The sequence below is a fragment of the Oryzias latipes genome, chromosome 19 (genome assembly GCF_002234675.1).
Source record: "Oryzias latipes chromosome 19, ASM223467v1".
NCBI lineage: Eukaryota > Metazoa > Chordata > Actinopteri > Beloniformes > Adrianichthyidae > Oryzias > Oryzias latipes.
Genome location: NC_019877.2, coordinates 4238129 through 4253348, shown reverse-complemented (window position 1 = coordinate 4253348; position 15220 = coordinate 4238129). Strand labels below are relative to the sequence as shown.

The 15220-nt window shown below is 36.9% G+C and overlaps 1 protein-coding gene across 2 annotated transcripts in view; it reads right to left on the bottom strand.

The window, feature by feature from the left end:
* Positions 1-424: 424 nt before the first annotated feature.
* itga3 (integrin subunit alpha 3) overlaps positions 425-15220 on the bottom strand; it is a 30119-nt gene continuing 15323 nt past the window's right edge. The window contains exons 4-26 of one of the 2 annotated variants that reach the window (XM_011487917.3): positions 14378-14627; positions 12767-12865; positions 12303-12507; positions 10921-11114; positions 10754-10842; positions 10529-10665; positions 10359-10445; positions 10222-10289; positions 9995-10134; positions 9781-9927; positions 9598-9695; positions 8853-9024; positions 8662-8739; positions 8480-8559; positions 8298-8375; positions 8122-8224; positions 7706-7879; positions 5094-5231; positions 3564-3677; positions 3358-3456; positions 3160-3285; positions 1712-1868; positions 1270-1426 (exon numbers count right to left, since the gene is read on the bottom strand). In XM_011487917.3, the coding sequence (XP_011486219.1) occupies positions 1755-1868; positions 3160-3285; positions 3358-3456; positions 3564-3677; positions 5094-5231; positions 7706-7879; positions 8122-8224; positions 8298-8375; positions 8480-8559; positions 8662-8739; positions 8853-9024; positions 9598-9695; positions 9781-9927; positions 9995-10134; positions 10222-10289; positions 10359-10445; positions 10529-10665; positions 10754-10842; positions 10921-11114; positions 12303-12507; positions 12767-12865; positions 14378-14627 (2790 nt within the window). In that variant the 3' untranslated portion in view covers positions 1270-1426; positions 1712-1754. Of the gene's footprint in view, positions 1427-1711; positions 1869-3159; positions 3286-3357; positions 3457-3563; positions 3678-5093; positions 5232-7705; positions 7880-8121; positions 8225-8297; positions 8376-8479; positions 8560-8661; positions 8740-8852; positions 9025-9597; positions 9696-9780; positions 9928-9994; positions 10135-10221; positions 10290-10358; positions 10446-10528; positions 10666-10753; positions 10843-10920; positions 11115-12302; positions 12508-12766; positions 12866-14377; positions 14628-15220 lie in introns of both variants that reach the window. The other variant, XM_020711924.2, reaches the window with a different exon arrangement.

The following is a 15220-nucleotide window of genomic DNA, read 5'->3' as shown; positions in this document are numbered from 1 at the left end:
AAATTAGTTTGTGTTTGTTTCGAGGCATCCTCCTTTCTCACGAGGCTCACATGGTTATAGGCCGGTCGGGGTAACCCTTGTGCTATCCTAGCCACTTTAACATTGGGAGTTGGGTCATCTAGACCCACTAGACAGTGCGCTGAACCTTTTTTCTTCAATGATTTGTGATCTTCACTGGTGCCCATGGATTACATGAAACCCTTGTGCTATCTTAGATGACCCCACCCTTACATTGACGTGTTCTGCCTACCATGACAAAAAAAGGTTTAGCGCACTGTCTAGTGGGTCTAGATGACCCAACTCCCAATGGAACACTGTCCGCTGCTCTGACGTAACGCCATCAAAGGTCATCAGTTCATGACCCCTTTTTCTATCAGTGAAATCAACCTGCAGGGTCGGACTATGAATAGTCTAATACAGGAAATTGAATTTTATAAAAGCACACTTAGCTTTTTAATATTTACAATTCATTTTGCAGCATTTTTCCCGACAGATGCGACAGACAACATTCAATCCAGTGTTGTGACAGATTTGTTTAGGTTTTCTTGCTTTAGCGCAGCTCTATGTTCAGAAATCTAAAAGCTGTTGCTGTTCAGAAATGAATTTTTGACTGACATTTATTTCAGTGTGGTTATTTATACAGTAATAAAAAAATCAATGTCTTTTAAAAGCAGCAAATAATTTACTTTCATCTTGTCTTTAAAACGGTTGGCAAAAACTCCCAGAAAAAAAAATTTTTGTTCACACATAGAGTAAAGTCGATCAATATGTTAATATTGATTCCAACATTTAAGTGGTTTAAAAATCTAAACCTGGTTGAAGCGTGAAAACTGAGAAGTGGGCAAAAGCACAGAAAAATACGGAGACCCTAAAGGGACATACAAGTAAAAAAAAACTTCTTTGTCCCTTTAGGGGCACCAAAGAAATAGGAATTTAAATTTACTTAAAAAAGTAAGGAAACAAATGACTTATTAAATGTGAGAAATGAAAACATAAACAAGGTTCAACTCATAAAACAATTAAGGTCACTTAACTCTTAAATGCACCCTGGAAACCATTATATGCCTCTGAATTCAGAAAATCTCTCAATCTCTCAAACTAATTGTTCAGAATATTGCACAAAAAATGATGAGCTCTAAAAATAAAAAGAAGCAGCACATTCTGCAGTTGGTCCAGGAAGTGCAAAGTCTCGATCACGCTCTTTGATCTTTGTTTGGCCCTGGCGGCACTGAGTAGTTCAGGGCTCAAAGCAAAGGCCTCAGTAGTAAAAATGCTGCATCTCTGTCCAGTTGGTGATCCAGTACTTTTTCTGCGGCTCCTCGGGACGAAATCCCAGATTGAACTGATAGCGCTCGGCTCTGCGGATCTTCACCGCCCGATGCTTTGGCATTATCCGGTAGTAGAGGGCTCGCTTGAAGAACCCAAGCTTCCAGGAAGACAGAGAGAATGTGATATTACAGGTGAAGAGAATCAACAAAAAGAGAGGTGGAATTCGCAAGAGATTTAGGATGTGGGAAGTTAGAAAGCAGAGAAACCTTCCAAACAAGTTTAGGAGGAAAAATAGATCAGAAAATTGGCTATTTGTGGTCGAGGAGGCCGCAAATATGGAAAATAGAAGAAATATTTTGTTAATTCAAGAAGAAAAGGAGTGAAGCTGAGTGACACCTGAAGATTGACAGTAAGAGGGTTCAATTTCTTTTTGTTTTTTTACCCAAAAGCCCCACTGGTCTGCTCTCAGGAGACACATGGGTGCCTTAGTAGCTGCTGTCGGTCAGCCTCTCTGTCTCAGAGGGCTGAATCTTCATCTCAGCCTTCTGGCTTTTGGCCTCATACATCTCCCTCCTGCTGGCCCTCTGGAAGAAGCCACACTGGGGGTGGAGGAGGGCGCATGAAGTTAGACTAATTGTTTAAAAAGGATTTCACTTCAATAAAATGTGTATGCACACTGCATATTATGTGATAATGAGGATTCATTACAGATGAGTCAACTTGTACTAAGATGGTGTTCACATTTTGTTCTAAAATGAATATCTTCCACTTTTCATAAAAGCTTTTGTCACTGTAATCGAAATTAACTACATTTAGGTTAATAAAAACTAAAAAAAATACAAGCCATTTGCTTAGAACTAGCAAAAAAAAACGTATTATTGGGCATAAAAAATACAAGCCATTTGCTTAGAACTAGCAAAAAAAAACTTATAATTGGGCTGTATAACATTCAATTTGGAGTATAAGTTGCATTTTTTTTTTTTTTTTTTTGCATAGTCTGGCCCGGGGTGAGACTTATACTACTAGATGATTTAAAAAAAAATATAGGGTCATATATTCATTATTTACCCACTAACAATCAGTTGTCCTTCAGTGGTGATTTGCAGCTTATGACCACTAGAGGGCACTGAAGTGTGTGTATCAGTATTTGATACTGACATGCAACGCAGAAGAAGCGCCATCCAAAAGAATCAAATAAAACATGAAGGAAATGGTTTGGATCGATTTTTTTCCCTGAACTTTTTTATGATAATTTTCTTATTTGCATCAAGACAATCTTATTTTTGTTTTTATATTTTTCTTCTTCAAACTAATGTGGAACAGCGACTCATCACTCTGGGTCACAGAGACATAGAAGTCCCGCTGATAGCACCCTTCTTTCAGGCGCAGCTCTCGCAGTAGAAACTAAAAAGTGGCATAAAAAACTAAAAGATCTCATGAACCCAGACATGATCACCAATGCTTTTGTAGAGCTCTTCAAAATAAATACACCTGATATTTTCTCCTTCAAAGGCGACTTAGACTCTGGAGCGACTTATCTATGTTTTTTTGGGTCCTTATACTTCGGAAAATACAGAAATTATATCCAACAGGTAGCTTTTTTGCCTTTTTTTCTCCTTTTGAATGCTTGTGTGGAACTTTCTAGATTTGACACCTTTTCATAAGATTTCTTGTTAAATAAAAAAAAAATGACTTGCTGCAAGAACAGATTATTTTACTACTTTCTAGTGATTTTCTTCTAAAGACTAATGTTCCAATCTCTACATATATAGGCTAACTCTTTTTGTAGCTTTCTTCCTGGAAAAATGTTTGGTGTGAAACACACAGTTTTTGGGTGGTGTTCTTGGTTTATAAAGATGCACCACCTTCACATCCACTGAAAAGTCTCACCTTCCATAAAATAGCAATAATGATTGCTAACAGCAGTACTCCAGCCACAACCGCTGAGATGATGATCCACAGGGGCAGCTCGTAGGGCGTTTCCACCCCTTCTTCTGGCTCTATTACCACTTTAAACTGTTGAAATATGGTGGAAAAAGTCAGGACATGAATGTCTTTAAAGACAGGAACATCATTATCGTCACATACCTCTATTGTCTGAGTTTCCATTTTGATAGTTGGTTTTTTTGCCATGAGCCAGAGTGTGGCTTGGCCTTTAACTGTCACTGTCAGGGCATTGGAATAGTCCTGGAAACAAGACAATTACAAAATGGTTATTAAATACTGAAAAATTGGGCTTTGCAGCAAAAATTTGGAGATCAGCTTGCAGGTATCTTCTATACGGAGAAGCTGACCTCAAGCATGGTGCTGTTCCACAGCCTTGAGCGGACGTAGATTTCAGCTGTTTTGGACATGTTCAACAGCGGGCAGGAGAAAGTCACACATTTTGCAGTCCCCTGGGTGCAATCCTTCAAAGGACAATGAGACAAAACTTTTGTGATCCAGGGGAGAAAAATTTACCCTTTGTAGGCATTAAAATATGTCTTCTCTCTCTTTCGGCTTCTCCCATCAGGGGTCGCCACAGCGGAACAACCTCTCTTTCGAGGATGAGTCGCATGGTTAACTTGGCAATGTTTTACGCCGGATGCCCTTCCTGACACAACACTCTCAATTTATCCGGGCTTGGGAACAGGGAGCAGCCCGGATTCGAACCTTGGAAATATGTAATTATCTCAAAAAGGATTTTTATTTTAAGTTTCTGCCAAAATCAAACTTTTTCAGTTCTAACACCAACACCTAATTTTTGAGCTCTTTATTGTTTTGTTTGTCTTCAAAGTTGCATGCTTATTTCTGTCAAACTTCATTCTGGAGCCCAATTGAGACATTTGGCATCACTGCAATTGTAAATCTAAAGGTGTATAAATTGTACTCAGTCTGCTGCATGATAAGCCACATGATCAAATCAAAGCAAATAAAAACAAATCAAAGCAAATTAAGTTAAATTAAATCAATTTAATTTTATTTGTATAGCACCTTTCCAACGAATGTGACTAAAAGTTCTTTATTTAAAATACTTTTCCAATTTATAAAACCAAAAGCAAAACTATTGCATAAACAAATAAATAAATAAAAGGATTGAAAATGGAGCAAATGTTTCCAAGATTTGAGCTCCATTTGATTGGTGATATATTTCTGTTATCAGATTCTGGTTTATTGTTTAAAGCAAATACAGCTCACATCTGCTGCCTATTTATCGTTTAATGTCTTTTTCTTTTTTCTCATCTTTAGCTATTTTTCCTTTTTATGATTCAATTATATCAACTCGTCCCATTTTATTTTACTCTTCTCCAATCAGAAAATCTCTTTTGCCAACTTTTAATAAAGCATATCTGGGCTCTAATCTGCTTTACCCATTTTTAAATTAGGTAAATTCATTTTCCAATGAACAAATATTTTGCTGGTTAAATCCCAATTTCACAAAAATTGAAAGGAAATAAATCGGTAAGATTACTTATTTATACTGTATTTTACATGATATGGATATGGTGACTTCTAATCCAGTTAGATTGTGTTAGAATTTTACTTAGACATAAATTATCAGTATCATTCCTTTTCTTTTGACTGCAACAGTAAAAATCTTAATGGTGACATGACTTTCATTTATAAAAATATGCATTTATACTGTGTTTTGCATGTTATGGTACTTCCAATTCAGTTTAAAGCCATTTTCTCTGCTCCCTTAGCTCTAAGAATTTCTCTTATACATAAATATCAGTGACATTTCTGTTTTTTTTGGAGGTGACTTGACTTACATTTTAGTAGCACGTGTGTTGCAATGAGCAGAGGGAATTGGAAAAACTTTGCTCTCATGTTACATCCCTTACCAGCAGGTAGGACTCTTTTTTTGGCAGCGTGAGCAGTTTGCTTGCAGCTTGCGGCTCGGTTGTCTGGCTCTGAAACTTCTCATTAGCGTCGTCTTCGTCAGCCTGCCGTTTGGTACGCTGGGGTCGGCTATGCGACAGCTGGAGGACGAGAGGAAGCGTGGAAAATCCACAGAACACAGAGACATTACAGCATTGGTTAATTACTGGTTTTGATAAAGAAATGACCAAATTCTTCCCAGAATAGCAGTGTCATTTCTACTAAGTGTAGGCTGCTGAGTTCCTATTTTGGGGCTTTGAGAGTTTTTTGTGTGGCGACTCAATTGTTTTCCAAAATGTATTTCTGTGCAGTGGTTTTGCTCTGAGGACTTTTTTAATACAGCAAACCACAAGTATTTATTCGTGCTGCTCAGACGGCTTGATTGTATACTGACGTCAGGCAAATCAAAGCCCGCTGCAAAGTATTTGATCTTTGCAAAGATTCAAAACCTTGTTTTTAAAAATTCAAGATATTTTAGCAGGTTTTCAGCTGTTTTAACATCTTTTCCAGGCCACTTTTTAAAATCAGCAGTTTTGAGTTTTTAGAATTTGTTTTCCCATTAAGAGCTAAGATCTACAAATAAGGAATTAACATAAAAATGAATCCAATTCATTTAACTCTTGACAAAAAATAAATTAAGACTCAAAATAAATCAAATTGCACAATTCCATTTTAGTTCAAGAAATGTTAAAAAGTTAGACTGGCATTCACTGTTATTATTTTATTTATTTAGACTACAATTAGGTCCATAAAAACTCAAATAACACAAAGTATTTGCTTAGAACCTGCAAATTAATACTTATTATTGGACTGTAAAACATTAAGTTTGAAGTAACTCCATTTAGCTTTTTTAGCCTATTTTTCCCTTTTTGAATGCTTGCATAGATCTTGTTTTTAAATTTTGATATCGTATAAGATTTCTTGTTAAATAAAAAAATGACTTGTGCATGAATAGATCATTTTACTACTTTCTAGTGATTTTTTTCTTTATATTCTTTTCCTATTTTTAGTCTATACCACTTTTTGCAGGAGAGGGTGAACAGCTCACAATTTAGGTTCAAGTCTTGTCTGATATCAAGTCAGATTTTTATGAATATTACCGGTAGCTGTTAAATAATTCCGTTTTCACTCACTAATATCTAAAATGATTGTATTAAACTGGAAGAAATTTAAGTCTATTTTTGTGTAAAAACATAAAACTAATAAACTTATTGTGGGAATTGTAATAAGTACACTTTAGGCTAGTTGGTCCTTATTTCTGTGAGTTGTGAAGTTATGCAGAATTCTGCAGAAACACACACTTGCCAGTTTGCTTCTCTCTTTTAGAAGTCCATGAAATGTTGACATCCACAAGCTTACAATTACATGGTGTTAAGGGCTGTTAGGAGGAACCTCTTTTGTCTAAAAGTGTCATAGAAGAACAACTGAGGTTTGCAGAGCTGCATCAGTTCAAAAGCCACGAGACTTCTCAAACAAAGACTTATGGACAGATGGGACCAAAGTAGACATGTTTGGCACTGTGGGACTTGCACTGGACTTGTAATAAGCAAGTTCAATCAGAAAGAGCATCAGATGTGAAGAAAAAAACAACCAAAAATAGGGAGCAACGAATGCACATTCATGACTTGACAATGTATAACCTCATTTGCATACTAAAAGTATGCAAATGGGAAGCTTTCTGTCTGAACTTTGAGAGAATTCCTTCAAACTCTCAACAAGCTGAAGCAACCCTGTGAATAAGAATTCTTTGACAAAAGTTTGAGACTCTTGAAGTCAAATGTATCATTGCAGATAAATGCTAAAACTATTGAAATAGGTGACATGGTATTGCCCAAAACGTTTTTTTTTTTTGGCTTAATTTTTGCAGACCAAATATTGCAATTGTGAAAAACAAAATCTAATCCAGATTTAGCCAGCCCCAGTATGGGGTGCAGGTAGATTATCAGGGAGGGGGCAACTCTGGGTATGCTGAGAGTTTTGTTTCCCTCCGAACCTCTAAAGCACATAGAAAACCATGCTATCCTCATATCAGTTCATCTATCCACATTTATTTTTTTCATTCGATCTATTTCATTTCTTTTAAAGTTTTATGTTGAATGTTCGTCCTGAAACCACCCTCTGGATTTATCGGGCTTGGGGCAGGCACAAGAAGGACACTGGTTTGTGTGTATTTATCTTTTTATGCATGTCTGTCTATTTGTGGATCTGTCTGCCCTTCCATCCTTCCATTTTTTTTGTACGTTTTGCTGTGCTTTTGTTTGTTTGTTTTAGTTTATTTTCTAATTTTTATTTTTTTAGTTACCGGTAAATGTCCCAAAATTTAAGTTGTGCATAAATATGAAACTAATTCACTAGTTGTGGGAATTAATCCAAAAATGAAGTGAAAAACAAGACTAGGACAGTTTTAGCTGTGCTTTGACCATTTTTTTAATCATAAAAAACTCATAAGTCTTTTTTTTAAGGTTAACAGGTTGGAAAATCTTTCAAATATCTAAATAAAAACGTTTACCAAGTCAAGGTTTAGTTAATGAACCAACTGCAAACCCCTACAGACAAAAAGGACAAAAAAGCTCACAGAGAGGTTGAGACTGTTGACGAGTCCTCCAGCATCACATTCCGTTTCCGATCTTCCCTTGACAACAACCTTCGTCAGGTAGAGCAGCCACTTGCCGTTTGCTACCTCAAAGGGCCACTTAAACTCCACAGCTAGCGTCCCCAAGTCTCCCAGCAGTTGTTCATTCATGTCCACCTGGTGGTTATTGTGGTGAGAAACAGATTTATGTAATAAAAGTGGAAAAAATGTTAAAAATAACCCTGGTTTTGTTCGCACCACAAACCACAGCTCAAACAATCCACTTTAGACATTAAAACCCCTGCAGTTTGGTCTTCAAACACAGGGTGTGGATGAGGAACATGTGGGTGGCAACCACACATTTGGTCAGATGAAGCATTAAAGCCCTGAAGGTTTAATATAGACTGTAGGTGACTCACATTGAAGGTGAACTCCACGAGACTGCCGACGTCACTGGTGTTGACCATCGCTGACTCGCCCATCACCGTCCCGCCAAATTTTGTTCCCACGGACAAGGCTTTACTGAACGAGAGATGAAGATGTTCAGAAAAAAACTGTTGTGACAGATCAAACTTACTTAAAGTATGGCACTCACGCAGAGAATGAGGGAAGAATGGTGCTTTCGATCAGAATGCCCACCGCCTCGCGCTTCAGGTCAGACTGTTCGCTGACGCTGTGAAATGTGAGTGCGTCATTCAGATTTTAGATTTAAACCAGCTTCTACAATTCTATTGCAATCTCAAAACCCAGCAAGTATGAAGCAGTTGAAGTTCTTACGTTGACAGAAGCAGCTGACACTCGATCAAATTTGTGTTCAGATCGATGTCTGATGTCTCAAACAGCAGCCGCAGAGAAGTCTAAGTGTGACAGACAGCAAGCAAACAAGAGAAACTGCAATTCAGTTCTTTTTCGGTGTTCAAATGAGAAACATAGAAAACAAATCAACTGTGGAAACTCACCATTTCTTCAGCTTTCAGAGGATTCCCAATCTCACAAAGGACTCCATCATTCGCATCGTTGGCATTGCACTGATATGTCTAAACACACAACAACTATTTTAAACGCACTTCTACTCAAAAATTAGAAAATTAATTCAGCATTTGGTAAGTAGTGTAAGATAAAGGCTCATGCTGCCCTCTGGTGGACATACTGGAGGTCTGACGCCTGCATATTTCAGGGTGTTGGGGATGGTGACGCTGAGCATGGTCTGGTGAGCATCTTCAGCAACCTTTCCAGGGGATTTCAAGTTGGTCACATCCACCTTCAGTCCGATTATTATCCTCATGTTCCTGTTGTACTGAAAGATCTGCATCCCGTCTCTCCTAAACACAGGAAACAGCACTTTTAAGTAAACTGAACGACCACCCCACTCAATCACACTCAATCTGTGCCCTTTTTGGAAATTGGACTCCTGTCTCTACTTGTAACTCTTCTTTACTCTTTTAATTTTTATATATTTAATCATACACCTTTTTATGTATAAATTGCATTTTTGCACAATTTGCATCCTTGTACAAATTGCACATAGACTACGTCTCGTCTTTGCACACTAATGGCTTTCTGTTTGTCTTGAGCTGCTCAAATCTTGTACCAGTTTACCTTTGTGATGACAATAAATGACTGCATTTGTGTTCAGATGAATGCTTGCCATAGTCAGTAAAGCAGTGACAATTTGAGGCAAAAAAGTTAGGTTTAACTGATCAAATTTTGGTTTTAAATGCCCTAGAAATGTACACTGCTGCACATTAAGAGTAGTTTTTTCTTGCCAGTAGAATGATTGTCAAATTAGTATAATTTAAAAATATATATTAGTATGCGAGTTTTTTGTGGTTGTTTTCTTTAAAACTGTGGTATCTTTTCCTGATTTTGGGTTGTATTGATGGATTTGGTTTCACCTGGGATAAGGAGTTTCTTTCTCATCAACAAATTGGGCCTTGAGTTGCAGGTTACTACTACATTTATTGTCAGTTCCACACTCCTTTTGAAAGTGAATCTGTAAAAAAAAAGGAGATATAAACTTTGTTTTAGCATAAAAATGAGGGAAGTTTTCCGGCTTTGAAGCATTTGCAGTGTTGTACCTCGGCTTTGTGGATAAGTTTCTGATCCTGGCTCAAAACGGGGAAGGAGTCCAAGTTCTGCAGGGAGCGCCTGGCCTTTGAGGTTTGTTCTGGCAGCGACATGTTGATGGAAAAATGCACAGCGTCCAGTTTGTCCCTCACAGGTGTCTGCGTATAAAACAGCGTTATTAAACAGCTGGATTATAAATAAACGGGCCTAGAGATGGGAAATTACCTTCACAAAAACATTCAGGGTTTCACAGATCGATTTGGAGGACGACAAGCTTAAAGATCCAGAAAATGTGGAACGGTCATCCTGGAAATAAACACGCCTTCGCAATTCTCCCACGCCAGCCTCCATTGTGTAGTCCACCACTGAAACAAGATCCAAAACACAGCAGAGACCTTGTAAATACAATGAACTCATACAAAAAAAGACATGATTAAAAAAATGGAACAAACCAATGCTTTTTTTGAAGTCTTTGTTTCCGTTGCTCAGTGTGAAGGACATACATACTGTCGCTGAAATGCTGTAAAACAAAGACAGGGGTTACAAATTCAGTCAAATAAAACTACCCTCTGAAGTAGAGACACCTTACCATGGTTTAGCATCAGTACACTGATTCGGATCCACAATAAAAGGCTCCACGGTGAAGTTTTTGGTTAAGTGGATTACTGGACGTGCTCTGAACACAAAACATTTAGAGTTTAAAGGAAAACTGTAGTTTTAGGACTCATTCACACAGCGACGCTTTAACCTTTGACTCACCTGATCAGAGCAATGCGGTCATCCAAAGAGCCGACTACCATGTCGGGGTAGCTGTTGCCATCCATGTCCATCCCTCCATCAATGGAGTAGCCAAAACTTTGAAAATTACCGTCGCCAACCGATTTTCCCTCAATCATCTGCAGGAGGTAATGGATGAGTTTGTATATCGAATTTGAAAAAAATGTACGAAAAAAAAAAAAAAAAAAAAACGCAGATGGAAATTACCTGGCTGTACTTATCAGAGATTCCCTTTTTACTTCCCATCCAGATGTAGACCCTCCCCGTTTCCTGGAATGGCGCTCCCACAGCAAAGTCTGCAGAGGCGACGCAAGGAAAAACAAAAATCAAGCCTCGGGAAAGCCAAATTAAGCATTGTTTTATAAGAACAGCACCTTGGAATCCATCCTGATTGACATCCCCGATGGCAGCAACTGCAAAGCCAAAGCCTGAATAAGCGGGGCCCTTCAGAACTTTGGTGGAGACATTCTGGAAGGAGCCATTCTCGTTCATGAAAATGTACACCGCTCCTCCTATTTGATTCTGGCGTTCAAAGTAGAACGGAGCACCCACAATCAGATCATTCCAGCTGGATTAAAGAGGGAGATTAACAATTACAGATCAGCCACAACATAAGGAACAACTTTTAAAACTGTTATTGTTTCAATGACTAAAAAAACTTAGAACTATGAAGATTTTCTTATGTTTAATAGCCCAGAAGTTAAAAAGCAGTCTAACAAGATTCTTTTTTTGTTGTTGTATGTTTTGCCATTTCACCGAATGGCAATCTGCATTGAGGCTAACTTTGAGTTTACAAACGAATAATTTAGTGTTCACTTAACAGGTCTCTCTATAAAGTCCCACTCTGATCATATTTTGAGCAATTTTAAAAGCGTTCCCGGTGGTCTTTTAATTAGGATTATGTCGTTTTTTGGCCAAAATCATAAAACCTGAGTCGCCCCTGAGTTGCGGGCGGGACAGTTGGCATGGAGCTACCCCGCACCCCCTTCCCTTCCCCGTTGTGTAGCGTGCAGGCTGCTTACAGCCTGCCCATCTCATTTTCTACATCACAAATAAACTCTTTTTCAAACTGCGTTTTTTTCATCTGCTCCTGTTTCACAATAATCTGAATAAAGAAATAATCAGAAATGCAATTTTAAGATGAACATTATTTGTACACATCCTTGATTATCAGAAAAATGCCACGAGAACATGCAAAAAAATGCTATTACAACTATTTTTTTGGATGAGTATGTTATATTTACCTTAATTTTTATTTAGGATTGGCAAATAAAACCCTTATGTTAGTATAGGTAAATATCAGGTTGATTTTTTGCTGTGAAAAGCATAATGGAAAATTTGTTTTATTTGCTTTCTTTTTAATCTCATATTAATTATTATAAATTGAAGATATTTTTTAAAATAATTGATATTTTTCCTATTTAATTATTCTAGTTACTAAATCTTTCCAACTCAAATCTCAGAATATCGAGTTAAAAACAATGGTTCAAACTGAAAAATTAAGTTTGAAACGAGTAACAAAATATATATACATATATATATATATATATATATATATATATATATATATATATATATATATATATATATATATATATATATATATATATATATATGTATGGATCAATGTAATTTTTCTTAGTTCAAAATATGTTCTCAGATCCCTTATCTTTCATCTTTTTTTCCCAGTGCAGACTTCCAGTAGTTATGTAAAATATATAAAAATCATGTTCTGCAGGCCAGTTTAAAGACGCACTCGTCATTGTTGAGATCCGCAGCTGCCAGGCTGCTTCCAAAGTACGAGCCCACTTGTTCCCCAGGAATAAGTTGCATCAGACTGATCTTGGCTTGACTCATCTCCCCGAGAATTACAGAGCCTCTCGAATCAAACCTCGGGGCCCCTGTCACCACTGTATATTGGTCTTGCTTCAGCAGTTTCTGCTCTTCAAGAACAGAATAACCTGTGGAGGCAAACATTTCTTTCATTTAAGAGAACAATGAAGAAAAAAATACAGCACTCTCACTGTTTTACTCAATATTGTTACATTTGCATTTATTTAAGTGTTTTATATGTTGCAAAACATTTTCTAAGTACTTTTGATGGTCAAAATTGTAAAGTCTAGTGCCGTCACATCAATCCTGAGGAGACAAAAGATACTCATGTTGTGTATTTGTTTGTGGCAGGGTTAAAATGTGATGAAAAGGTTAAGAAATGTTTACCCATGTAGATATTTCGATTGTCCAGTTCCCCAAAAGCTTTGCCGTTTGCCTCCCATGAGTTATCTGGTTCAGGATTCCTCCAGATGACATGAACGTTTCCTTTAAAACAGAATTTAACAGGACAGCAGTGGTTAGGAGCGTTCATGACTTAAAAAAAGATTTCAAGTATAGCTGTGCCATTATCTGCATTTCAGAAACAAAGTCCAGATTGAAAACAAAGTTGCATGGCAATAATAGGATTTGGTTATTGTAAAATATTAGTGACATCTAGCGGAGACATTTAGTACTGCATCAAGAACTAATTGAATATTAAACATTTTACCATATTTATCTCTACGTAGCCTTAAAGCAACAAACACATGGATGATGTTAATTAAAACTTAATATCAAAATTACAGTTTAAGGCTATTTTAGGTAACCCCCCCCCAAAAAAAAACAAACAAACAAACAAACATTTGTTTACCATTTAGTTAGCATATCATATTAAATAAAAAAATTAAAAAACTATAACCGTAAAGAAAGACAACTTATGAGAGGATAAATACAGTCTAAGAGGATCCAAACAGCTGTGAGATCAAATGTCTAACATCACTGTTTATCCACAAGAAGGGTCAAGAAATGCAATAACTGCTGGGAAAACATAAAAAACAAATTGTCAAAAATTAAAGCAATTGTAAAGAGTGATGTAATAAATACATTTCAGGCAGTCAACCAGATTCCTTTTTGATCAAAACTTGTTGCATAAACGCTGTTTTGTATAAATTATGGATTAAATTGACAGACGAGGTTTGGACTCAAATTGTTAATCTTTATCCAAAGCCCATTTTAAACTTTAATTGTTGTCATTCATTATTATTTTTCTGTTCTCAATATTCTTTCTCTCCATTTAATTGTTCAAAATAAATAGGCATGTTGTCAAAAAACCTTTAAATGTGTCAATGACTCACATTATGTCAAATGATACATAGAAGCTTTTATTGAAAATTTGGTTCATTAAAAAAATGAAACGTTATTTGTGAATATCAATTCTAGCTCCAACTTCTCCATATTTATTAAAAGAATTTCCAATATTTCTTTTTATTTCACCACACTGAAAAATGTGAAGCCTTTTGGACTTTTGCCACGGTATCTTGGAATAAGAAGTATGGACCAACATCTGAAAAAGAGCACATTTATTTGTTTGTTTGACCACAACATTTTTTTTTTTGGACCCGGAGGTGTTTAAAACAGTTGCGTTGAGATTTTTGCTTATAGCAAAGCAAAAACAATCGAATTACGACAGTGGTGTCCAAAACGTTTGCAAAAAAAGGGCAGATTTGGTGAGGTGAAAATGTGTGACCGAGGGTCGGTGGGAGGTTTAACGCAGGTTATATTTGGCCCAGACTTTGAACATGCCTGATGTAAGACGTTCTACATAGAAGAGGGAGTTAAAACAGACTTCTGAGGGTTGTAGTAAATAATATGTTTAATGCGTATTGTCCAGTTATTGAAACTACATACAATAACAGGGAAGATAAGAGTTTAATTTTAGTCTTTACAGCCTGTTGCCTTTTGTATTTTTGGTTATAGAGATACTTTGCTGTAAATTTGTATTTTTATTCACGTTCCCACCTTGCCACGTGTAGCTGCCCACAGCTCCGAGGTAGACGTCGGTATACCCAATGCCTCCAGATATGCCCAGGTTGCACTGGCCCTCAGATTCCATGTCATAGCCGGGGTTGCAGACCTCATAGCTATCCGTCTGCCAGAAGTCAGTGGCATCCAATGTCAGGTCGTTGCTCCTCACGTAACACTTTCCGATCATCCGCCGCTGCTCCTCTGTTCCCCCCGTGACAATCTTTGCATATCGATGTCCACACATCTGGACATAAAGAATACAGTGTTAAAGACCATGTGTCAAATCAACTTGTGCTAGTAAATGTACAAAAATACTGATTTAGATTTAGAGCATTAAATCATACAATCAAACAAGGATATGATTTGAAAAATTTTAAAACCACGACGAAGTATCTATTTACAAAACTCCACCAAATAATGATTACTGCTGGCACAAGAATTTGTCAAGATACAATTGATCAGTCACTGATATTGCAAATTTTCCCATGTGAAGTGAAAAGATGAGAGAGACACAATGTAAACAACAAATCTAGGAATTCACATTGTATGAAAGTTTAAAACACTTTATTAACATAACAGTGCATAAAATAATTATTTTGCTCCAAAAACAATCAAGAATTCTGTTCCTTACAGACCAGTTGCTACTTCTCTAAGAAGCTCTTCTATCTTCCACTGCTTAATAAGTATTAAAGTCACCTGTTTGAAATGCTTATCTGCATAAAAGACACCTGTCCACACTCTTAAACAGTCAGAATGCAATCTCTCCACCAAAGAGCTGTCAAAGGACAAGATTGTAGTCCTGAACAAGACCGAAATGAACCAATTGACAATAAGGTA